Genomic DNA, 26,955 nt, shown 5'->3' with positions numbered 1-26,955 from the left:
TATAGCATAAAAGTTTTTTCTGAAAAATCGTTTAATTTCTTGTCATAAACCCTCTGTTATAGCATATAGAAATTTAATGCTGTTCACAAGTATCATGTTCCTCCTTTCCTTGTATAAAAATTAGTCATTTTTGTCAAAATCATTTTATTTTTCTATATGCAGTGTTTTCTTTGAATACTTAGTGTCTTTGATCAGTAATTTTGATTTGGCACCGAATCTTTGGTTATTCTAAGGTTTTTTTTTTTTTTTTAAATATAAAATATTAGTTTGGTGAGAGCCAGGTAGAAGCTCAATAATTGGAATGCACACTTTCCTTACAGGAGGTCAAGGTTCAATCTCTAGCGCTGCATGGTTCCTCAAGCATTGCACGTGTGTTCCCCAGGCAGGGAGCTTGAAATAGCCCATGAACACCACTGTATGTGGCATAACACTCCTCCCCGAAATACATTTTTTCTTGCTTTTGTGTGTGCGCATGTGCATTTGTGTGTTTGGGGGGGCGCTTACACCTGGTGGTTCTTCAGAGCCACCACTCCCTGCCAATATATATATTATATAAATATATAAATCTTTTTATTGAGTTAATGAGACACAGGTAATAAAGATTTCCTGATTGGGTTTTAGTCATACAATATTCCAACACCCATTTCTCCACCAGTGTACATTTCTCACCAGCAGCGTACCCAGTCATGTTTGGTCTTTATACTTTCAGCACACATCTCCCATCCAGAGTGATCCCTCCAACCATCATTGTCATAGTGGTCCCTCTGTCTTATGTACCAGCTCCCCCAACACTTGAGGAACCTCAGGCTTCCAAATCAAAACAACAACTAGATACCATCTTATACCACAGAGACTGGCACACATCAAAAAAGAACAAATAGGAACAACCAATGCTTGCACAGATTGAGGGAGAAAGGGACTCTCATTCATTGTCGGTTGGGAATGGTAACTGGTTCCGCCTTTTCGGAAAATAATAAAGGCATTCCTCAAAAAACTAGAAATGGAGCTTCCATATTACCCAGCAGTACCACTCCTGGGAATATATCCCAGGGGTGCAAAAGAACACAGGAGAAGTGGCATCTGCATTTGAGTGTTCATTGCAGCACTGTTCACAGTAGCCAGAATCTGGAAACAACCCAAGTGCCTGAGAACAGATGACTGGTTAAAGGGGCTTTGGTACATCTGCACAATGGAATGCTATGCAGCTGTTAGAAAAAAAAAATCAAGTGATGAAATATGCGTATAAATGAATGGACATGGAGAGTATCATGCTAAGTGAGATGATTCAAAGGAGAAGGACAGACATTGAATGACGGCACTCATATGTGGGATGTAAAATAACATAGAATGAGACCAACACCTAAGGACAGTGATTTTAGGGCCCAGGAGGAATGGTCCCAGCCAGTATTAGTAGAGATTATTTTCAGAGTTTTTTTGTGTGTGTCTGTTTGTACTGGAAATAGTAAAAACCTAAATGATCTTATGTATAAAATTAATGAAAATTTGAAGAAATATTTTCCCCAATATATTTGCAAATTGTATAAAGTATATGATATTTAATGTTAAGTACATGCTGATTCAGTTAGGCTGTTCTATCTACTAGAAATGTGACCCTGAATAGCAGGAAAATAACAATTTCTGATTTAAAAAAGTTTTTTTTTTTTTGTATTGGGGAGGCTGCACCCTGCATTGCTTAGGGCTTATCCTAGTGGGGAGCACCTGGGGTGCCAGGGATTCAGCCTGTGTCAGCTGCATATGCAAGGCAAATGTCCTACCCACTGTATTATTGCTTGGGCCCCAGTTTCTGGTGTTTAAAGGTATAAAAATTATTTTTTTTTCCTTAGGCCTACACCCAATATTGTTCAGGATTTACTCCTGACTATGCTTAGGAATTATTCCTGGTGGTGCTCAGTGGACCATATGGGATGCTGGGGATCGAGCCCAGGTCATTCATGTGAAAGGCAAATGCCCTCCCTACCCATTGTACTGTCTTCTGACCAAATATTTTTTATTTAAGATTTTGTTTTTGCCAATGATGTAGCTCAGTGATGAGCAATTATGTGCCTGTGAGAGGCCCTTCTCCCTCTAAAATATATATCTCTCATTTCTGATATTTAGTGAGTATGCATAAACATAACTGTATTCCAGGTAATTGATTAAGTTTGGTATCTCTTTTATTAATGGTCCTCCCTTTTATTATGGAGAGGCCACCCCTGACAGTGCTCACAGCTTTTTCCTGTTTCTGTGTCCAGGAATCACTCCTGGCAGTGCTCAAGGGACTATTTGCAGTATTGGGGTTCAAACTCAGGTTTTGATACTTGCAAGGAATTTCGGGTTGTGGGGGCTCACTCAGCTGGACTGCTGGCTCTGTTTACTTTCGACTCTGTGCTTGAGGATCACTCCTGGTGCGTGGGGATTTTATTTAAGCACACGTCTTGCTGTGCCAGGGATTTTATATCTATTTTAGATATTCCCTAGTTTCATGAAGTAAATTCCCGATCATTTTAGTATTCGTTTATGTAATAAACTTTTCTCATCAAATTGTAAAAGCACATGTTTTATATATTAATTTTTGAGCAGCCCTGTGACAAGGAATTTCCAAACCAAACTTTGCGCCATTTCTGGCTTTTATTAATTTCTTATTATTGAATCTGGTATAAGTATATATTAAGAAGTTCTCAGTTTTTGATCTGCACAGACTAACAGACTATTTCAGGATTTCAAAGAGGTTAACAATTATTTCATTATACTGCTAGCAAGCTATTTTCCTTTTCACCACTTTCATGTTTGATAATTGATAATAATCAACACATTTGATATTGATAATTGCAAGAGCAGTAGCAGTGTAACATTGGTCAAGGCCATGTCACCCTATTGTATCATTATATTTACTGTCAAATACTCATAATTTGAGATGAAATGTTAAGCACTTTCACCTTTAGAATGATCTTGGGAATTAGGTTTATTTTGGTAAAATATAATACACTCAGAACTATTATAAACCAATATTGACTCATTAAAAATTTTAAAAGAGCAATCCTGATACTAATTTTATAAAAATCTTTATTTTAAAAAAATGAATATGTTATTTTAACATTGCAGTGCGCAGTAAAATGATACTTGCATATAAAATACTTCAGTGTTTGAGAACAAGGAATTTGTTGCAAAGCACCTTTTTTAAAGTTCAGGTGGATTAGTTGCTCTTTCCTACGAAATGTAATTTTTTTCCTGGAAAATACAATTTGTAGACATATGTGGGTTATAAGATTTACATATTTGTCATGTCCTCAGAAATGATTAAAGTGAGCCAGGGTTCTTAGGGAAAAGTCATTAGAGTTATTTTTTTGTGTTAGAAATTTGAACATTTAAAAGCACAAGTTAGAATTTTAGAAATTGTTTTTGCCTGATACTGCTGCCTTTTAAAACTTTTGATGAAACCTGTATCACTGTATCACTGTCATCCCTTTGTTCATCGATTTATTCGAGCGGGCACCAGTAACGTTCCTATTTCTCCCAGCTCTGAGATTTTAGCAGCCTCACCTTACTCGTCTTTCCCAACAATTGGAGGCTTATTCAGGGTCAGGGGAATGAGACCTATCGTTACTGTTTGTGGCATATTGAATATACCACGGTAGCTTGCTGGGCTCTCCGAAAGGTGTATAATGATGAAGCCAGTGTTGATAATAGCTGTGATTTTTTTTTTTATGTTGTGTTTGATTTCAAATTTGGCTAATATTAGTAAATAGTACACTTTATATCTGAAGCCTTTGAGGGTTTAGTACTTGTTAAGTGTGCAAATCGAGTCTGAGAACAGAACATTAAATTAGGTGGTATAGGTACTGTACTGAAGTGTCAGTTTTCAGTGAAATTTCAGCGGTAATTTCACAGTGTACCCTAACCTCAACCTACCTTTTTTTTTTTTTTTTTTGCTTTTTTTGGGTCACACCCAGTGATGCTCAGGGGTTGCTCCTGGCTTTGCACTCAGGAATTACTCCTGGCGTGCTTGGGGGACCATATGGGATGCCAGGGATCGAACCCGGGTCAGCCGCGTGCAAGGCAAACTCTGTGCTATCGCTCTGGCCCCTCAACCTAACACTTTAAAGTTGAAAAGAATGCATTTTATTTTACTTGAAAAATTAAAATGTGATTCATGTATTCTTAAATTCTACAGATTCCTAAAATCAGCGGGTTTATATGTCACTGACTTTATTTGGGGTTTAATTGTTTAAATATTTACATTAAACTATTTTCTTTTTCTGTTTCTTTTTCTTTTTTCATTTTTCCCTTCCCCTCTGGCATTTGTTTCATAGGTGGAGTCTTTCATTTTGGATCAGGATGATTTGGAAAATCCAATGCTGGAAACAGCTTCCAAGTTGCTCTTATCAGGTACTGCTGATGGTGCGGACCTTAGGACAGTAGATCCAGAAACACAGGCTAGACTGGAAGCTTTACTTGAAGCTGCAGGTGAGTCCGCAAACTTAATTTTTTTCTCCACCTTATTTTTCTAAGTTACAGTAAATCTCTGACAAAACTTTTGTCATTCTAAATCTATTGCCTTAGGAGTTAAGAATGGCTCAGTTGTTGAGTTTGGTACCCTCTCACCAAAAGTAGTAATATGAAAAATATATCATCTTGGATATTTAAAAATTACATGGAACATTTCATTAAAGTATAATTTTATTGTGGCCTGAGTGATAGCACAAGAGGCCAGGGAGCTTGCCTTGCACGAAGCTTACTGGATTTGATCCTCAGCACCACATATATGGTCCACCTGTTTACCACCCCAGGTCCCAGCAGGAATGGTTACTGAGCAGAGTCAGGAGTAAGCCCCAAGCACCACTGAGTTGTGGCCCTTTAAAACAAAGTATAATTTTATTTACCAAAGTACAGTCTGCGTATTCCTTTCAACCTTATAAACACTTATTTTTAGTTTAGTGGTTTTTTTTTTTTGATTTGGGAGCCACATCTGCTTTGCTCGGGGCTTACTCCTGATTATGTGCTCAGGGATTTGTTCTAGGCAGTCCTCAGGGATTGAAGTCAGGTTAGCCTGCATGAAAGGCAATCCATACATGCTGTACTATCTTTTCTGACCCTTCAGTTTTGTTGATTTTCTTCAGTGTTAAATGCTGTTTGTAAAATCACCTATATGGTAGAAACCCCCCAAATCTGTAAGTCCTTTCTCTGTTTTGAGGGAGCTGTCCTTCAGTTTTGCTCGATGGATTGCAAGCCGGGCTGTTATTCAGGGAAAATGCGGAGGCTTTCACTATGTATCGTACATATATTCATTTAATACCAGTTTTCAATTTAGTATCTGATCTCCTCTGTACTTGAGGTCTTACTAGTCCAGGGCCTTTCTTAATCCTTTCTTCAGAGCAGTGTTTCTTTTTTTTTTTTTTTTTTTTTTTTTGCTTTTTGGGTCACACCCAGCGATGCTCAGGGGTTACTCCTGGCTTTGCACTCAGGAATTACTCCTGGCGGTGCTTGGGGGACCATATGGGATGCCGGGGATCGAACCCGGGTCGGCCGCATGCAAGGCAAACGCCCTACCCGCTGTGCAGAGCAGTGTTTCTTGACCTTTCTCTGACCATGGCCCGTTCTGACATGGGGACTCCCTGCCTTAGCATCTGCCCCCATTTGTTGCTAGGGAGACGGCTCACAGGACTGCAGTGTACTAGCTATGCACAGGGCCCTGGGTTTGATCCCCAGCGCTGCACAGGGCATTGCTGGGATCACCCTGCCAGCACTCGTGGCTTGGAAAGGCCTCCTCCAAAACAAACAAGAAAGAAGTATTTCCTCTTTAGAATGATTTTATCCTGTTGTTCATTTGGCTGTTAGAATTCAGAAAAGATCTAATCACTGCATACCTTACTGATTACTTTATACTAACTGATTAATGTGTATTATAATGATGTATAAATCTGGTTACTTAAAATTAGTACAAAGGGATTCTAGGATGCTCCAGAGAAGTTAATATAAATCAACTTGTATTTACTGATACAGACTACCTTTGAAGATAAGGATTAATAAAAATTTAATATAGAATCTTTTGCCCTTGTTGCTTTTCTTTTAGAAATTACTTTGATCGGGTGTATTCCATTGCTTAATTTTGTTGCTTTTACTGATAAGCAGTTATATAGTTCATCTGCTTTGGCTAGAAAATTGGAGATTATTTTCTCAAGTCAAAATGCATCTGGGTCTTCCCTTTGTTAATAATGCCTTAGCATATTTTACTAACCACAGATACTACATTGAATAAACATGTAGCACATTCAGACTGGTTAATAATATTAATGACAAATTATTCAGTAGGTATGTCAGTCCTTTTAGGCTAAGGTTTTTGTATCCTTGTCACTTGTTACAGCAAATATTCAATCTGATCTTAACATTTGTTACATCTCAATAATAAAAACTTACGTTCAGATTTCTTTTATGTCTGATGAAATGTCACTGTCACTGTCATTGTCATTCCATTGTTCATTTATTTACTCGAGCGGGCACCAGTCTCTTTTACACTCAGCCCTGAGATTTTAGCAGCCTCTCCTTACTTGTCTTTCCCTATGATTGGAGGCTCTTTCAGGGTCAGGAGAATGAGACCTATTGTTACTGTTTTTGGCATGTCGAATACGCCACAGGTAGCTTGCCAGGCTCTGCCGTGCGGGCGGGATACTCTCGGTAGCTTGCTGGCTCTCCGAGAGGTATGTATATATATCTGTTAATTTTGGATATGAATACGCCATAGGGAGCTTGCCAGGCTCTCCCAAGTGGGCAATAGACTCTCAGTAGCTTGTCAGATTCTCCAAGAGGGAGAACTAGGCTATTAGATGAAATGCAGTATTTTATATTTTCTATTTTTCAGGATGAAAAGCAAACTATAAAATTTAAACATAATTTATATTCTTGAGCCCTTATTAGAAATTTGCACAAACATTTTTATTATTTTGGTAGCCTCTGAGTTTGTTTAATTCAATAAGGTTGTTCTACATCCTGTAATAGTGTTACTTAATATTTTATATACATTTGAATAACTCCCACATCATTTTTTTAAAATGTAGGCTTTGGATCAATAAATCTTGGGGCCTGCATCTTGGGATTTCACGTTTCCCACAGTCCTTCAAGATTATGGCAATGCTTTTTTTTAGGACATGAACCGTATGATGAGTAGCAGGAGTCTATAATATCCATTATAACATTGAGATTTTTATCTTCAAATTTGAGCACTTCTTAATCCTTGCTGTACATTACAGTCTTCAGAAAAAAATATATAGGTGGCTAAGCTCTAGTTTCTGAGTACTGAGAAATGGAGTATAGGACAGGTCAACATCTGTATTTTTAATAAGCATATGAGAAGCTTGGAGTAGAATTAGAATAATAAAGATTAGAAATATACTTGTATTATAATGGTATCTGGAAAAGCAGCAAATTGCATTTTTCACTTAAGGTTTCTGAATTTTTTCCCCTATTTTTGCTATTTAAAAAATTTTTTCATATAGTATTTGTAAGTATAATATTGAGTAAATGTAATAAGACTTGCATACAGATTAGAAATAGTAGGTTGATCAGACTGGAGATATTATATGTGTGGTAAGGCTCTTTTCTTGTCTTAAATACTATTTGGTTTTCCCTGGTACCACCAGAGGTCACTCCTGAGCAGAGTCTGAAATAGCCCTTAAGGCACTCCTAATTGTGGCCTAAGAGCCCCCAAACCCCCATCCTCTTGTGCAGTGAAAAAAGAAACAATAGGTATTCATACATATTTGCCTATTAGACCATACTTGGTCAGTTTTCATAATAGATGGTACTGATTTCGGGTACTGCTAGTGTTGATGTATCAAAATAAATTTATTTCTTATTCCTCTCTTTTTTGTTTTTTTGCCCTGCTTTTCTTTATTGGCATATTTTAGGAAACCGTTAAAAAATTATTTTTGGTCACATCCAACAATACTTAGAGGTTATTCCTGGCTCTGCACTAAGGGGTCATTCCTGGCAAGCTTGAGGGATCATCTGGGATGCTGGGGGTAGAGCCCAGCCTAGCCAAGGGAAGCTAGTATAAGGCAAGCGCTCCATTCACTGTTCTATCTTTTGAAGCTCTCTAAAAATTTTTTTAGATGATGTAGTGGCCAAATGGCTTAACACTCAAATGTTAGCAATTTTTCAATGTTTAAATATAGGTTCTTCTTTTAAAGCTATGACAAAATCAGAGTGATGGCTCCTAGTTGTCCTAGTATGGACCAAATATCCATATCCGTCACCGCAAGGTCTCATAGGTTTAAGTACTTACAAACCTCTTAGAGAAGGAAAAACGTTATGACATAATTGGAAATGGTGATTTCTCGTAAGGTTCAGGGCTGATAATGAGTATCATCAGTGCACTAATCGGAGGGTGTTTAACATATATTGTTTAGTAACTTGAGTTATTTTTTGCTTTTCCTCTTGGGTATATCTATACTGGTGTGAACATTGCATAATAGGAATAGGCAAATTATCCACGGCTGATGGTAAAGCCTTTGCAGATCCTGAAGTGCTTCGGAGGTTGACATCATCTGTTAGTTGTGCGTTGGATGAAGCTGCTGCTGCACTTACCCGTATGAGAGCTGAAAGCACAGCAAATGCAGGGCAGTCGGACAAGTAAGTACCTTTTCATGATGATCAATAAAAAATATCTTCATAAAATTAGCTTACTATTTATTTTGTACCTGGCTCTGTACCTCTCATCTTACATGAGATATCTTGTTATATCCATAAAAAGCTCAAGTATGGATTTTATTTTATTTTAAACTCCGATTTTAGTTAGAAAAACCCAAGATAGGTTAGTTACTTAATCTGAGACCAAATAAATGACAGAAAGCAGAGCTGAGATACTAATCTGAGTACATTACTGAATTTTTCATCTCTGTGCTAAGTCCTTTTTCTCATTCAGATTTTGTCTTAGCATGACAGTAATACTTTCAAGTTTTGCCAGTTTTCAGTTCAGTTCAAACCATTTAAAATGGGTAGGTTTTTATTTCTTATTTTGTGAACACAGTCATAGATCTGATTCCTTTAATTTGAATATATGTCAGTCCCAACAATTTACAGTTTTGTTTATTCTGTTTCTTTTGTATAGTATTTCGGAGTTAATTTGGATTTAGTAAATATCTTGTGAGTTGATATCTTGTTTTCTGAAAAATTTTTAAATAAATTTACACTGTCATACAAAAACAGGACTAATATTGTAAAATATCTGTAGCACTGTAGCACTGTCATCCCGTTGTTCATCAGTTTACTCGAGCGGGCACCAGTAATGTCTTTTTTTTTTTTTTTTTTTTTTGCTTTTTGGGTCACACCTGGCGGTGCACAGGGGTTACTCCTGGCTCTGCACTCAGGAATCACTCCCTGGCGGTGCTCAGGGGACCATATGGGATGCTGGGAATCGAACCCGGGTCGGCCGCGTGCAAGGCAAACGCCCTACCCGCTGTGCTATCGCTCCAGCCCCCACCAGTAATGTCTTGATTGTGAGACTTGCTACTGTTTTTTGTATATATCGAATACACCACGTGTAGTTTGCCAGGCTTTGCTGTGCAGGCTAGATATTCTCCGTAGCTTGCCAGGCTCTGTGAGGGGACGGAGGAATCGAACCTGGGTTGGCCACTTGCAAGGCAAACGCTCTACATGCTGTGCTGTCTTTAAGAAAGTATTTGCAAAGGAGTCAATACGCCTTTTCTTTTTCAGTCATCTACTTTATAAGCCAGTTATTTTAAAACATTTATTCCACACAGTCTTTAAGTCTTAAAAAAAAAAACTATCATTTTATAAATTGGCATTAAAAACAAGTTGTTGTTTATCAGTTAAATAATCTGAGTTATGCTTTTCAAGTATTTTAAGACTGAGGGTAATTAGTTTGTAAATGTGGCTATACAAAGATTTATGCCCTATAGAAAATGGAGGATTCATTTAAATGTCCTTAAGCATTTATTCATTGTTGAGAGGGGAAAAAAGGAACAGTTTTACAGTTTAGCAGTTGCCTTTAAGTTTCTGAGATAATGAGATTCGTTTATATACGGCTTTAGAGAACAAATAGCATTAAAGAATTGATTTTTGTATAATAGTGTTTTGTTTCATGTTTTAAGAGCATGAATTGGTAGTATTGACAAGAGTATGAATTTGCTGTTTATTCATCTTCATCTCGGCTTTTTAATTTCACGGGTAACTCTGGATTGTTTGTTGTTGTGGGTGTGGGAGGGCATTTAGTACCTGGGATTGGACCGGGTCCTCACACATGAAAGTCACCTGGCCTACCACCTGAATCATATTGTGGCCGAGATTTTTGTTCCTTTTAAAATTCCTTTGTCATTCTCTCTGTACGGACTCTAGTTTGAGGTTCATTTTTAGTTAACATGAGTGTTACTAATCTATAAATTTAATGGTATTTAAATATTTTTAATGTTGTTCTCCATCAGACTGATAATAGAGAAAACATTGTTATTCAAAATAATGCTAGAAGTTAGTGAAAAGAGTAGGTCATATACGTCTGTGAAGCTTATTTAGCAAAGCTTACAAAATGCAGTGGAGTAGAGCTAGTGCTGTGCACTTGATTTCACATTAGTTGAGTGAAATGTCAGTGCCAGATTTCATGTTGTACCCTTTGCTTAGAAGTTTTGGAGTTCACCTGTTGCTGAAATGGTTTCTATAACATTTTTTTTTTTTTTTTTTTTTGCTTTTTGGGTCATACCCAGCAATGCACAGGGGTCACTCCTGGCTCATGCACTCAGGAATCACCCCTGGCGGTGCTCAGGGGACCATATGTGATGCTGGGATTTGAACCCGAGTCGGCCACGTGTGAGGCAAACGCCCTACCCGCTGTGCTATCACTCCAGCCCCCTAAGATTGTTTTAAAGTTACCAAACGTAGAAATTCAAAGTCCAGATGAGAAAGTAGAGGAAAGTGCATGGATGAGTAGGGGCGAAGAGACTGGAATGATAGTGAAGATAAGCTTTTATTCAAGAACTCTCTTGTAGGAAGGTATTTGTCTTATGGTGATAACAAACACTGGGCTTAGGGACTGTCAGTGTCCTATAAATTGGAAATTAAGAGATAAGCATACTAAATGTAATTTAAGACAACCTGGAGACAATGCAGTAGGTGGCTACGTAAAAAAGTACATAATAGAGCATGCAATAATACAATTTACAGAGAACAATGGAAGTGCTAAGATAGTGTTTAAATTGGAAGTCATGTTGCCTTTTTAATAGTATGATCAGAGAACTTCTCTCTTGAAAGGTGACTTTTTAGCAAAGATCTGAAAAAAATAAGGATGTGAACTCTTAGAAATTATGATTCTTGGCAGAGCGACGGGAGGTGTGTTGAGCTTAGACTTGGAGTTTATTTAGCATTTTTGATATACAGTAGGAAGGCCATGTGTAAAATAAGTAAAAGTAGTATGTTATGAATTAGAGTCAGACACATTTGGTTGTAGTGCTGCTCACCAGGGGTCACATACTTGTTTGCAGTACCCTAGCGAAGATCATATACCTTGTGACTTCAAAGATCTCAAATAGCAGAGGCACACTGAAGCAGGTATAGTGTGCCAAGGGAATAAGTTTGGGACCTCACCATCCTACTCCTGATCTAACAAACTAGGCCTCGTGGGGTGTTTTTTTTTTTTTTTCACTTTTTAAAGTTTGTATTAAAGTACCATGATTTGCAAAGTTATTCATAGTAAAGTTTTAGACATACACTGTTGCAACACTGAACCCATCACCAATGTCAACTTCCCTCCATCACTAATGATTTGAAGAAATGAATTTTACCCAAAAGTAAGAGAATTTTCAGAACTGTCCATAGAATTTAAAGAACCTGTCAAGAGTACAAAAACTTTATTCTCATACTAATTGTCTACTTTTTATGCTCTACTTTTTTTTGTGTGTGTGTGGGGGGTCATACCTGGCAGTGCACAGGGGTTATTCCTGGCTCTGCACTCAGGAGTTACTCCTGGTGGTTCTGGGGGACTTATGGGATGCTGAGAATCGAACCTGGGTTGACCACGTGCAAGACAAATGCCCTACCCGCTGTGCTATCACTCCAGCCCCCAATATGCTCTAGTTTTTATGTTCTCCTTTTCCTCAAATAAGTTAGCAGTTGCCTTCCTCCTGGTAATTATCTGGACATAATATACTGATACTAGAAAGTGCTTAAAGAAAATACTCCCTATAGTTAAGACAAGTGCATTACTCCTTGTAATCACCCCCCCCCCACTCCTATGTTTAGATTTTAAGGTTAAGCTGAATCTTTTTCCATTTCTTTTTGTAATGAATTATAGAGAAATAATCATTTAACATATTGATGTGAATTTTAGTATTATATCCCAATATTAACACTATTCTTCTCCTTCTAGCCGCAGTTTGGCAGAAGCTTGTTCAGAAGGAGATGTCAATGCTGTGCGCAAGTTACTCATAGAAGGGCGAAGTGTTAATGAACACACTGAGGAAGGGGAGAGCCTTCTTTGTTTGGCTTGTTCTGCTGGATATTATGAGCTTGCACAGGTTTGTACTATCAAAAATGAAGCTTTTAAAAATTTTTTTCTGACATACAAGGCAATAAACTGCGTGGGGACTGGGGAGAGGGGATGCACCCAGGAGTTCTTGGCCTGTTCCTGGTTCTGTGCTTTGGTACCCAGAAAGCCTTGTGGTACCAGGCCTCAAGCAGGTTGTTTGCGTGGGAGTCAGGCACCTTACATCTGTCCTCTCAGGCTTTAAGGAAATAAATGTAACTGTTATCTTCCATTTCAGACATTTCATAGGATGCATTTTAGTGTTTGTTGACTCTCACTATAAGTACCAGGTGTTAGTATGTATTTAGATATATTGATGAATGGTCAGGGATGGATCTGGCATTTCTGAAATTTAGATTTAATCCCTGGTACCAGTGAAAACAAAACATAACAATAAAACTCTTTTTCTGATTTCCTTTAAACTTTTTCATTAGGTTTTGTTGGCAATGCATGCAAATGTGGAAGATAGGGGAATCAAAGGTGACATTACACCTTTAATGGCTGCTGCTAATGGAGGACATGTCAAAATTGTGAAGTTGCTGCTAGCTCATAAAGCTGATGTCAATGCACAATCTTCAACAGGTTATGCATTTTTATTTTCAGTTTTATTAAAGTCCTTTGGTAATTATTAAAACTTGACATAAATGTGATCACTTATGATTTTGCAGTTTTATTGTGGGTGCTGCACATTTGCAAAAACAGTGTTGAACTCTAATATACATATACTGTATTTTGAATGAGATTTCACTGTATCATGTATGTGGGTTATTTGGCCTTTAATGTTTCCTTTAGAAATTAAGAATTAATTTAATTACTGGCGCAGTTAGAAAGATCTTTTTTGAAGAAAAATAAGCTCTACAATCCAGACTCCACAGTTTTCTAGTGATAAGGGAAGAAGGCTAGGATGATTAAGAAGGGTATGGAACATAAAGAAGGTCTACTATTACTTTGTCTTACTAACTTCTGCATTAGAAACAGAAGGTATTATGAAACCATTGTTTCTTGGAATGACTGTAGCTTTCTAAAGGCTCCCCCTCTCCTTTTAATTAGGCATTGATAGATTTGGGTAGAGTTCTTGAGCATATGTAAAAATATGTTTTGTAAATTTTCTTCACCTATGATTTTTTCTATTTTGTTTTATGTTTGAGGACTATACCTTGCAGTGCCCAGGAATTTACTTGACTCTGAACTAAGAAACTTGATCGATACTTGGGGGACTATAAATGGGGTGTTAGATCAAACCATGTTAGGCACATGCAAGGCCAACGTCCTACTCAGTGTACCATCTGCCTTTGTAAGATTTTTGTTGTTGATTTTGGTCCACAACTAGTGGTTCTAAGGGGTCAGGGGTCACTCCTGGCTGGTGCAGGGGACCATGTGAGGTGCCTGTAAGGCAAGTCACCTACTTACTGTACTGTCACTCTGGCCCTCGGTCCCTAAGATTTTTAAGCTTACTAGGTATTTGCAGACAATTTTAATAGCTCCAGATTCTAGTTTCAAGGACTTTAAAAATTATTATTATATCCAGAAGATTGGCTTTTTTTTTTTAACTCGGTATGTACAAGATTTTTATCATCCAAAAGGCATCTTTTTGGAATTATTTAAACTTTAGTCAGTTAATTTCTGTTTGAAGTTGTAGTGAAAACAAGTATATGATTAAAAAGAATAGTAAGCTTTCTTTTAATTCATATATCTATGGATCACGAATAGCAAATTAGAAATTAGACTTGTGATTAAAGTTGTAACAAATGTAATTTCCTCATATGAAACGTTCGCTTCAATTCTTTTTATAATTCTGTAGTTGTGGTAAGATACTTTATTTTCCGTGTGCTTTCATCCCTAATTTTAAGTGGAAAGAACTAGGAGTTGATTTCAGTAAGATAAGATGCAAGTGGAAAATGAGGTGAGGAAGAGGGCATATGTGTGTGTGTAAAATCTAAATTTATTAAAGTTATAGTCTCCCCTTTTAGTTTTTTTCCCTGTATGTTAAAGTAGACTGCTCTGTTTTGTACTTTATTTTAATATCTTGTTTTACTTTGTTCAAATAGGCAATACAGCACTTACATATGCTTGTGCTGGAGGCTATGTAGATGTTGTAAAGGTGCTCTTGGAATCTGGTGCTAGTATCGAGGACCATAATGAAAATGGTCATACTCCTCTTATGGAAGCTGGAAGTGCTGGACATGTGGAAGTGGCCAGATTGCTGCTAGAAAACGGGGCTGGCATTAATACCCATTCCAATGAATTTAAAGAGAGTGCCCTTACATTAGCTTGTTACAAAGGTACAGTATATATATTTAATCATTTATTATTTTTTTAGCAGTAACAGGGATCGAAACTTAGGTCCCATACTTGCAGTAGACAGCATTTCATAAACACATGAAATGATATGTAATAATATGTGGTATGAAATTAACTGTTAAATTTTCAAGTTTAATATGTAGATGTTTGTATAGACTGCCATTGTTGATGAAAACTTAGAATTGATCTAATTATTTTGTTAGAAATGGGAATTTGATTTTGATGTGCACTGAATTATATACTTATTTTGTGTCAGAATATTTTTTCATGGTTCACACAAAAACTTTGAAATTAGGATTATTCTATAAATTTAAATGTAGCCACAGTAGTCTCTTTTTTTTTTTTTTTTTGCTTTTTTTTGGGTCACACCCAGCGATGCTCAGGGTTACTCCTGGCTTTGCACTCAGAAATTACTCCTGGCGGTGCTTGGGGGACCATATGGGATGCCGGGGATCGAACCCGGGTCGGCCGCGTGCAAGGCAAACGCCCTACCCGCTGTGCTATCGCTCCGGCCCCGCCACAGTAGTCTCTTAACACAATTTGTTCATTTCTTAAAAGGTTCAAGGAAGAAAGGTAACAATTGAAGGAAAAGGAGAATATTTTAAATTAGAACATTTTAAAGTGTTGGGTGAATTTAAATCCAAAAGAACAGTTTTCTAGTATCACTATTTAATAGTTAAAAGGAGAAGCTGGTTGAAAATGAGAACAAAACCTACTAATGTGTAGTCATGAAAACGAAGTACATATTTCAAATATCAATGATTAAAAAAATGATAGTTCAGAAAAAACTGCTCTTTCAGAGAAGCAGAACAGAAAAAAATTCTTGAAAATTTAGCTAGTCTAATACTCTAGATTATTCTAGGTTCTAAATAGATCCTTAGAAACAAACATTTTTCATACTACAGTTTTAAGTGATAGATAAATGAGTATGAAGAAATTATTGAAAAGCAACTCTAATACAATATTGATCTGATTATTAGTACTCAGTGTTTCTTACAAATCTGCAGCTGTGGCATGTTTTATATTATATTACATTAATTATGTCCAAAGGGTTCACTGGTGAAAATCATCTAAATGGAGGGTCCACGGAGTAAGATTAGAGGACTAGCCATAGACGGATACAAGGGCTGTGGGAATGAAATGAAGTCAGAAGAGGGGTAGGGTATGTTGGGGAAAAGCTTGATAAACCCTGACCTACAGGCATTACAAAACAGCTTTTGAAAGCCTGTGGAAACAATCTCTAATTCTAAATCTCTATGTATACCCTCCTCCCCCATCAGCTCCATATTTTTAAGGCACTATGATTTAGAATACTGTTAGTGATAGTTTCCAATATCACACCCACCACTAGAATATAAACTTCCCTCCACCAGTACCCCAGGGACCCCCTCCATTCAAATCAATTTGGTAGGCCAATTCTCAGATTCTGTTATTTGAACAGTCTTGTGAATTGAGTACCTTTGAGATTTTGCACCCAGAGGTTTCGTCACCTTTCTCGTTTTCACCTGGTGTTTGATTAATGTTTCATTCTGTTTCATAGTGAGCAATGTGTTGTAATTGCTTTGGAAATAATTTCTTTTGTAAAAATTGTTATAATCATAGAGATATACATGACTAAAATTTAAATTTGAAAATAGGCTGTCTTTAAATATGTTTGATTTTTGTGGTGGGTGTTAAATATTTTCAGATTAAGGGTAGATAGGGAGTGCAGCTTAGGTCCCTTACACATTCCTAGTTCTAGGTGATAATTAGAAAAAGGCTGATTTTGGGTCTAGGGACAGGTTGTCAAGAGTTCACTGATTGATTGGGTGGCTCTCTCCCCATCTCACAAATCCTTGTGAACCCAGGTCTGACTGCATTTTACTATTCAGTCCCTGCTGAGTAGAACAACTTTGAGATGGTGGGGTTACATATAACTACTCTTCCCTCTCTCCTTTACTTGTAGCCCCACTGTGCTTTCCAAAAGGGGCATCTTTGGTTGGGGCTTGCAGGCTTTAATTAGAAGCTGGATATAGAACTGAGTTGGTGGAGAACATCTCTGCTACTTCCAGGGATCCATGGACCTTCTTCCTTTCCTCTATTTCTGGTGAGATCTCTTAGGACATAGATTAACAAGGCCAAGATAGGATTTGATTGGACTCAGTTGAGACTAAATATTGATAGGAATCTTTGGGGAAGGGACAATAATAGGAAAGAGAGGTAGGTAGGTAGCATGAACAGTATGTAGCAAGATGGTAGGTGCTCTTACCAAAATCAGTTTTAACTGTAAGTCCACCAACCACTCCTTTTCTTTCAGTCACATTTGACTGAGAATGATTCTATAGCACATTACAGATCAAGTTTTGGAAAAAAGTAGACATTTAGCTGTTTATTTTATTGGGGTGGGGAGGATGAGGAGGAGAGAGAGAGAGAGAATTTTAGTTGTCCACACTGGTCATTCTTGGGGCCTTCAAAGTCACTCACACCCAGTAAAGCGTGGGAGACTTTGCGGTGCCAGGGATGACCCTTCCAAAAAACCCGTCTACTGCCTAATCAGCACTAAAGTGAATAAGGAAAAAAAAATACATTTTTTATACTCAGGAGATGTCTTTATCTGAACTGAGGCACAGATAGCTTATTTGAAGCTAGATATATTCAAGTAGATGTGTTTGTATGTTTGTGCGTAAATGGATTTATATATATAATGTTAATGTGTAATTTCAGGAATATTTTTATAGGTGAAGTTTCCAACTTAAAAGCAGGTTTTCTGAGAAATATTTTTGAGGTAATTGTTGGAACTCAAAACACATTTAATCATCAAAAAATTTAATTACTACTCCATGCTTCTAGTTTTTAATAGTTATTTCTTTCCTGTTATAAATACAATAATGCTAGTGTGCCTGGATAGAGGTGGTACCGTGGGTTTTAAATATTAATGGCATCTACTCAGAATGAAATGGCAAAACCAGTATAATTTGTTTTCTGTACAGAGGTTAGCTTGTAGCTGGCTTTATATTGTAAATTTATTGCTATAAGTTTAATATAATCTTTTAAGGTATCAGTTTTCTCATATATTGGGGGGTATAAAAGTGTTAAGTAATCTTATACACTTTTACTTTAGGACACCTAGAGATGGTGCGATTTCTTTTGGAAGCAGGCGCAGATCAAGAGCATAAAACAGATGAAATGCACACTGCTTTAATGGAGGCTTGCATGGTAAGTTTAGTGAAATGGATGCATGAAGTACACTTGTTAAGTAGAAAGAGACACCTAGTGTACAGTGAGTACCTTCGCATTAACTTCAAAGATTCTGTTCATTTCAGGTGACTTATAGAGCAAAATCTGAGGTGTATGAATTATTAATCATTTTCAAAGTTGATTGTACTATGTTAACTTCTACTAATGGTGATTTTTGAAATATAGTGCTATCTTCATTTTCCTTAGTCTCAGTTAACTATGCTGTTTTTATTTAATTGGCACAAAAATGTCTTCCTAAAAGTTAATTGATATTAAAGGGGAGAATATAATCTATAAAGGATGAACATATGCTTAGGATACTATGTTCATTAGAGCAAACATTTATCAAAAAATAGAAATTAGTCTTGTTTTATTGAACTAATACCTTTTGTTAAGTATGCATGACGTGTGTATTACTTTTTTTAAGGTATTTTGGTGTAGAATTATTCTTAGAACACATAATGCTGTTAGTACCTCTGTATGTCAGTGTGATTTTTGGCACAGATGTATTAGAATAGCAATATAGATAAACGTATGAGGGGAAAGGTGCTAAAGTAGACTTATGCCTCAAATGAGTTTGGTGTTTCTTATGTTCTCTGTATATAATGATTTTTGAAAAGATGATTTGCATTGAATTTTACTAATTTGTAAATACACTAGGTGGCTATTTAAATTTTATTTTTCTTGTTTATTACTGTTACATTGTTTGCATTACTAATTTCGAGCAAGCTTTTTTTTTAGTTTGAAGATTGAGTTCCTCATCTATTAAAATGTTTTTAATGTTAAAATGTTAGATGATAACAGCCTTCTCAGGGCTTCTTGTAAGGTTTAAATGAGATGATATTTGTAAGAAACATTACTACTATTACTAACACTAATAATTATGTTACTGTGTTCCAGTGTAAATAGCTTAAGACATCAGGCTATATATTTCATACTAGAGAAGCAAACCTATATGTAGATTAAGAAATTAAAATGAAAACTCTATAGATCTAAACAGCACACACCAGAAATAAGTATTTCCCGAATACTTATTTCTAGAGGAATCATTTTATTAGCAAACAGACGTAGAAGCTTTGTTTAAAAGAACATTTTAAATTCGACGTTATGGAAAATATAAGGAGTTGAAAATTAATGTAGGAAGAAAACGGTTAGCTTAAAGAATACAAAAGTGACAAAAACAAATTGTGACATGTTCAAATAAAAATGAGATGCCTGTTGGATATGACATAGTATAAGAAGGTATGTGACAGGGAAAAAGGAAAAATAGAACCTTGGTATCTCCAGTAGCTAAGAAAGCTATGGGGAAGGTGAGTCTAGTAAAGCCTATAGTAAGAAATAACTTTCTTTCGTTATTTTCACTGGCAGACATAAATTGAACAGCCAAGGAACAACCTTTAGCATAGTGTTTCCTTTTGTCTACAATTAGAGCAACAGTCTGGGAACAGCCCTTGTACAGGCAAGCAGCATGCGTTATCTGCTGCTGGAATCACACCCAGTCATGTGTTCTCTTCTCTCCTTTGATCATTTTTCTTCAAAATGAATCTATTTTACTTCAAAAATAAAATCATCCACAATTCTGTAACTCTTCCCAAAAGTATTGTGCTTTTTACCTTACTTTTGGTTTTCTTTCAGGTTTCTGTAAACGTCCTACTATCTGTTTTCTGAACTTGATTCTTTTTAGTGTTTAAGTTTGTGCCATAAAGTGATGCTGTTAACTGTGGTATCATAGTACACCCGTTTCATGCACTTAAACATTTTTTTCTTGATGGTTTAATAAGCTTGATTGAGCTAATTCCTTTTCTACATTCTCAATTTTGGTTTCCTGTATTGTAGTAAAGAAAAAACAGATAGGTCTTAATAAATGCTGGTTTAGTCAGTGTTTAATGTTGATTTATTCATTTTGAATGTAGATTAGTTAATTTCATTATTTGCTAATTATTGTATTCATAATTTAAAGATAATTTTGATGGTGCTGATTGAATTTTTTTATTACATTGTAATTAGGATGGTCATGTTGAAGTAGCCAGGTTACTTCTTGACAGTGGTGCCCAAGTGAACATGCCTGCTGATTCCTTTGAGTCACCGTTGACTTTGGCTGCGTGTGGTGGGCATGTGGAGCTTGCGGCATTACTTATTGAAAGAGGAGCTAGCCTGGAAGAGGTCAATGATGAAGGTTATACACCATTGATGGAAGCAGCTCGAGAAGGACATGAAGAAATGGTGGCATTACTTCTAGGCCAAGGTAAAAAAAAAGCAAAACAGATATAAACAGATATTTACAATGTCTTATGAAACCCAGCATAGGAAATCCTACCATAAAGACTAATGAGAATGCAAAGATTACATAAATATAAAGGTTTTTAAGAAGCTCAGTGCTTGAACTTCTTTTGAAAGATACTGTGTTAAGATATCTTCAGTTTAAAATTCAGTTTCCACTTAGTATTTGCAGCCTCTAAAATTTTATTTTATTTTATTTATACTTTTTATTGAATCACTGTGAGATAGACCTTTACACAGCTTTACAAAGCTGTTCATGATTAAGTTTCAGTCCTACAGTATTCCAACACCCGTCCCTCCACCAGAGCCGTTTCCCAGCACCAGTGTTCCCAGGTTCCCTCCCAGCATCTTAAAAGTTTTAAAAGCCAACTTGGTGAGGCCTGGAGTGATAGCACTGTGGGTAGAGCATTTCTAAGAGTAGCATCACCAAGGAGTGTGACCTATAAAAAAACAAATAATGCCATGGGTCAAGAGATGGGGGTAGGGTGTTTACCTTGTTTGTGGCCAACCTGGGCTCAATCCCCAACACTCCGTATGGTCCCCAACCCTATCAGGAGTGACCCCTGAGTGCAGAGCTAGGCGTAAGCACTGAACACTGTTGGTTGGGGCCTCCAAACCAAACCATCCTCCCCTCCCGCTCCCCCACTCTCAACAACAACAACAAAAACTTTTTTTAGATAAATATGAAAGGATTGTTACATTTTATTAAAAAGAAATTTTAGGGGTCACAACCCTAAAATATTAGATCTCAGAGATCTAATATTGAGATAATGTTGTATAGAATTCTAAAAGCATATTTTTTGTAAGTGACCTTCTTATCTTGCCATTTTGAAACATAGGCAAGTTTTGAACTGCTGTGCCTCAGTTTTGATAGGGTTATTGTGAGTTAATATATATTTGCTTAAAGCTCTTTAAATTCAGTGTCTGTTAAGAGTTAGCTGTGGTGATGGTGTTAGTGGTAATGATGATAATGTCATGATTTTGGGCAAATTAATTGACCCCTATTATATCCTTACGTGTATTATACAGCTAATAGCATAAAATCATTCACTATTTGGTGGCAGATGTAATAGTTTGTTAAAACTTGTTTCTCACCACCAACATTTTTTATCACTTTTTATTTTTAATATTTATAGTGAAGGAATGTAGTATAGTTTCTCTAAAAGTCTTGACTTGTCATCTCTGTGGTACCTCCAGTCAGAATAAATCTAGTTCAAGCTGTATACAGCAAATATGGACTAGTGGGTGGGAATTAAAAATAAATAGCTGTATTTATAGCTCTCTCAAGAGGTAGAGGCATTTTATCATTTAATAAAGTAATATTTGTTTTTGAAGTACAGTTGGTTAAGAAACGGCATGTTTTGCTTTCTTTAAATAATTAGAATCTTTATTTTAGGAGCAAATATTAATGCACAGACAGAAGAAACCCAAGAAACTGCCTTGACTCTGGCTTGCTGTGGAGGCTTTCTGGAAGTGGCGGACTTTCTCATTAAGGCTGGAGCGGATATAGAACTAGGGTGTTCCACTCCTTTAATGGAAGCTGCTCAGGAAGGTCATTTGGAGTTAGTTAAATACTTACTGGCTGCAGGTAGGTATTTTGATATTTGGAGAAATTTTTTTAGTGTGATTTGTATAAGTAAAACTATTACAGTGCAGTTATTTTCTGGTTTTTTGATATATAGAATAGGTGAAAAAAAGTCTGATAAACGTTAACTTATTTTGAATAACTGGTATTTGAACTTACGGCTTTAATTATTGGACAGAGTCTCTTCATTATTTTTCTTAAAAATGTCGACAGCATTTTGTTTTAGAAATGGATATGTATTGTTTCAGATAAAGACTTACTACATCTAGAAAAAAATTTAATGCTATCATTTGTCTTAAGATTGTTTATACTGTTTTGTTTCACTCAATGTAGGAGCTAACGTTCATGCAACAACAGCAACAGGAGATACGGCACTAACATATGCCTGTGAAAATGGTCATACTGATGTAGCAGATGTCTTACTTCAGGCAGGAGCAGATCTGGTAAGTTGTATAACTTTTTATATTCTAATGTTTAAAATGAAGACCTCTCTACCATCACCTCTCAAAAACAAAAATAAAAATAATTTAAAATTTAGTGACTGTAAACAAAATCAGATTTACTTGCTTTTGATTTGTCTTTTCCACACATTAAAATCATACATTAACATTGTATGGCATGTGCCAAAGCATTATTACAGAGGCTGAGGTATTTGCGTTGCACACAGCTAACCTAGGTTCTGTTCCTGGCATTGCACGTGGTTTCCTGAGCTCTGCCAGTAGTGATCCCTGAGCAAAATCAGATGTGGCCTCAGAATAAACACATGTATTGCAGATACATTTTCTCATGTACTTAGTTATTTTTAGAAGCTTGCCTTATTTTTTTATAAAAAGGCAAACCAGTTTAGAGGTATTTCACTGCAACTTAGAAAATACATTGTACTGCACTATTTATTGCATTATTAATCATAAGGAGTTAAAAATGCTAAGTAGTTTAATGTATTTTCCTTCTTGTAACTTTGAGTAACAAGTATGAAATCTGATGCCATAATCCAGTGGATTATATTTAGGAAAATAATAAAGAGTAAAGAAGCTTAGAATAGGTACAGATGTCATATAAGAAATCATATTTTGTCTGGGTGAGAGAATGATACATATGACTGTTTATATCACTATATCACTGTATCACTGTCATCCCGTTCATTGATTTACTCAAGCGGGCACCAGTGACGTCTCCATTTGTCCCAGTCCGGAGATTTCTAACAGCCTCTCCTTACTCATTTTTTCCAACGATTGGAGACTTTCAGGGTCAGAGGAATAAGACCTGTTATTGTTACTGTATTTGGCATATCGAATACGCCACGAGAGCTTGCCAGGTCTTCTGTGTGGGTGGGATTTTCTCAGTAGCTTGCTAGGCTCTCTGAGAAGTGCAGAAGTGCATATACATACATATATATACACACACACACACACACACACACACACATGTGTGTATGTGTATATATGCATATATATATTTCTCTATTTCTCTTTATGGTGGTGTGTCGCTACATCATATGGTTGCTACAGCAGATGATCACTTGGTACAAGCAAATGGAAAACTGGTACAATTTGCTATAAAGTTAACAGCAAAAAAAAAAAAAAAAGCCGATACCAGAAGGTGTGATTCATCCCCACTATTTTCTGACTACTAGGGGCCTGAGCCTTTGCTGGCTTTGTTTCTTACTAGGGGAGGGGGTAAGTGGTGGGGGATGCTATACCCCAGGTTGCTCAGGGATCACTCCTGGACTGTTTATTTATATATATGTCTGTGTGTGTGTATGTGTGTGTGTATATATATATGAAAAATATATGTGTATATATATACACAGGTATATATATATAAAATTCCACTTGAAAGAAAAATATGAGGACAGCTTGAGAAGTGTGAAAGCATAGAGCAAATGTGTGTGGATTGGCTCAGGATGTGGTTCAGTGCTCAGAGTGCATTTCTTCTATGCATGAGACCTGGGTTCAGTCCCTGGCTCTTCACTAGGAGGTGCTGTAAATGTATGTAAAGGAGAAAATTTATCTTTGAATTTAGCCCTTGAAAGGGGTAGTAAGACATGAAAATTTAGGTTTTAATAAAGATGTAGGCACCAAAATGTATTCATGGGGTTGAGATTAACATTCAGGTGTATTTTCTTGTAGAATATAGTTTATGAAATAAATTTATATACAGACAGAAATAGCTCCTCCATGAGCTAGTTTTATAGAGTTAATATATTCAATCTGTCATTATTGAAGGGAAAGTGTTGAATTTGATTAGGTCAGTATTTTGATTTTCTCATCTGAATGTTACTACACTCTTTAAGCACTTAATACATGTTTTATTGTACTTCTATGTATACTTTACCCTCATTTTATTTTGAGATTTAGCTTAGGAACTAAATTTCTAGTATTTATCACAGTGGCTGTGAAATATAAGCAGTGAAAGCAAACTTTCTAGAAAATTGTGTTGAAAAACTGTAATTTAATAGAGCCATGAATTGGTTGTTCATTTCATATGAATGTTAGTCTGTATATTTGTTATGTGTTACAAAGTTAAAATGTGTAGTACTTTATAAATAGTACTTTTTCCTCAAACTTTAATATTCTAAGATGTGAAAATTTTTCATATAGCCTCAGTTACTCGCCAGTAATAAGAATATAATCGATTCGCCAACCTTTTAAAGCCACGAATCTTTAGTAATATCCTTAAGTTTATGATTTGAGGTATGTAGATTGTTAGTAGCCTTGTTTTCATGAGATAAAAAAAGAAAAATGAGGCCAGAGCGGGTAGGGGTTTGCTTTGAACTTGGCAGACTTCGATAGATTCTGTACACCCTATATGATTCCCTGAGCACCTCTAGGTGAGGCCCAAAACACAAAGTAAATAAATAAAATAATGAAAGATAATTGGAAGTATATAAAAAGAGGAAGTTTGGGGGCAGGAGAGATTGTACAGCAGGTCAGGTGCTTGCCTTGCATGTGGCTGACCCTGGTATCATCTCTGCCATCCCAAATTAATCAAAAGAGGAAATTATTATAGATAATAAATTTACAACAGTACAAATCACTTGAATTTGAGGAAGGATAGTGAAATTGGAGAGGACTGTGTGGTGTTCTTAACTGTTAAGGTTCCAAATCCTATTTTTAGAAAGAAAGAAAAATTTACACAGGATGTGTCAGAATCACATAATTATAACTCCAGGTCTTAAATTACTTGCTTAGGCCATGTTTTCAGTTTGAGAATGTTTTTAAATTTAGAGATGTATTTCTTAGTATGCTGTATTTCGTAGTATGCTTTAGATTCTGATGTTTAAGTAAGTTCATTTCTTTGCCCTTGGATGTTGCAAAGTGGCATTGAATAGTAATTAAGTCTATGTTTTAAACAGGAGCATGAATCTGAAGGTGGAAGAACTCCCTTAATGAAAGCTGCAAGAGCTGGTCATGTTTGCACTGTTCAGTTCTTAATCAGCAAAGGTAGGTTCATGAAAAGAATATTTTTTTTTCTATCCCCGAAGCTTTCTGTTTCCTGCCCTCAAATATTTATGTAGATTGAGAGGCTAAGAATACTTTATGATATCAATTAGTAGAGAGAAGCCAGTGGCAGTTTAGATTGCTAAGTGAGAAACATCGTGCAAGGATTGTTAAACACTCTGTAAAGAAAAAAAAAATCTCTTAGTAAAGCTTAGTTTTGATAACTTTTTCTTTCCTTGTACGATATATCATTCAGTAATATATATGCAATAATAATACATGTGATAATGTATCTTAAACTCTGGATAGCTAACGTTTATACTGAGCAGCTTGAGAGCCAAATCACTTGTAACTTTCTTACTTTATATTTCCTTGTACTTACGTTTCCTTTGTCATAATAGGGAGGTGGTAATAATTATGACATGACAAAAACACTGGACCTAAAACTGAATTTGACTAATACCCAAAATGTATTGAATATTTTTTTCATGATCTATATACTTTAAATACATAAAACCTTAACTATATATTAGAGAGAGAGAGATTTCCTTTAAGTTATTTCCTAGACATTTACTAAAGTTTCCTAGATATTTACTACTTAAGCTGTGATTTATGTTAGAAGTAACATACTTTCATCCTTATCTTTGCTACATTCTGGTATGTATATTTGTGGAAGAAATTGTTTTGTGTTTATTTGGGATTTGCTTTTGAAAATTCAATACGAGAGGAGAATTGATAGGGGCATACGTGAAATTGAAGTTGGCTGTGTGAGTTGAGTAATGAGTGTGTGGACTTTATTATACTAATCCCTCTACTCTTTATACCTTGAAACTCTCCATAATTTAAGAAGCTACACTATCAGCATGATTTTTCCTGCTTTTCTGCTTTTAGGAGCAAATGTGAATAGAACCACAGCTAATAATGACCATACAGTACTCTCCTTGGCTTGTGCTGGAGGTCATCTGGCAGTTGTGGAACTTCTTTTAGCTCATGGGGCAGATCCGACTCACCGTTTAAAAGTACGTAATTCACTTAAATTTAATTCTTAACTCTTGAATGTTTCTAAATATCATTTGTTTATGTGTAATGGCAATTATTTTTATTTCCTTGTGTTTTAATAGTAGAAATCATTTTTACTAAACCCAGGATTTTAAGTATCTGACAATCTATTGTTTTTATCTTTCTTACTGCTTTTTTAAACTAATATTTCCCCATCTCCATATCCTCTCTTTAAGGACGGTTCAACCATGTTGATAGAAGCAGCAAAAGGTGGCCATACAAGTGTTGTTTGCTATCTTTTGGACTACCCTAATAATTTGCTATCAGCCCCTCCGCCAGATGTCTCTCAGTTAACCCCCCCATCCCATGATTTAAATAGGGTAAGCATTTAATTATCTCATATCTTTATTCTTTTGTTTTTAATTTCAGTTTAAGCTAGATTATTTTATGTATGATAAGAATTTAATCATCTCTTTTCTTTGGCTTATAGTTTCTGTTTAAACTAGGGTGATCACTTTGTTTTATGTGGGTTTTATTTTTTGCTGACACATGTATTTGATATGGCTAATGAATGTCTAATCTCATCAGATTCTGCATGAATATGATTT

General features: G+C 36.1%; 1 protein-coding gene across 9 annotated transcripts in view; it reads left to right on the top strand.

Moving 5' to 3' along the window:
- Positions 1-26,955, top strand: part of ANKRD17 (ankyrin repeat domain 17) — a 142,954-nt gene that overhangs the window by 55,856 nt on the left and 60,143 nt on the right. For all 9 annotated transcript variants that reach the window (XM_055137308.1, XM_055137310.1, XM_055137307.1 and 6 more), the window contains exons 2-13: positions 4,311-4,464; positions 8,469-8,625; positions 12,371-12,518; positions 12,961-13,108; positions 14,575-14,808; positions 17,928-18,022; positions 20,051-20,288; positions 21,720-21,911; positions 22,242-22,351; positions 25,264-25,351; positions 26,240-26,367; positions 26,584-26,727. In XM_055137308.1, coding sequence (XP_054993283.1) covers positions 4,311-4,464; positions 8,469-8,625; positions 12,371-12,518; positions 12,961-13,108; positions 14,575-14,808; positions 17,928-18,022; positions 20,051-20,288; positions 21,720-21,911; positions 22,242-22,351; positions 25,264-25,351; positions 26,240-26,367; positions 26,584-26,727 — 1,836 coding nt within the window. The remainder of the gene's footprint in view (positions 1-4,310; positions 4,465-8,468; positions 8,626-12,370; positions 12,519-12,960; positions 13,109-14,574; positions 14,809-17,927; positions 18,023-20,050; positions 20,289-21,719; positions 21,912-22,241; positions 22,352-25,263; positions 25,352-26,239; positions 26,368-26,583; positions 26,728-26,955) is intronic.

The sequence above is a fragment of the Sorex araneus genome, chromosome 5 (assembly GCF_027595985.1).
Source record: "Sorex araneus isolate mSorAra2 chromosome 5, mSorAra2.pri, whole genome shotgun sequence".
In the NCBI taxonomy this organism is placed as follows: domain Eukaryota; kingdom Metazoa; phylum Chordata; class Mammalia; order Eulipotyphla; family Soricidae; genus Sorex; species Sorex araneus.
This window is presented reverse-complemented; position numbering and strand designations above follow the sequence as displayed.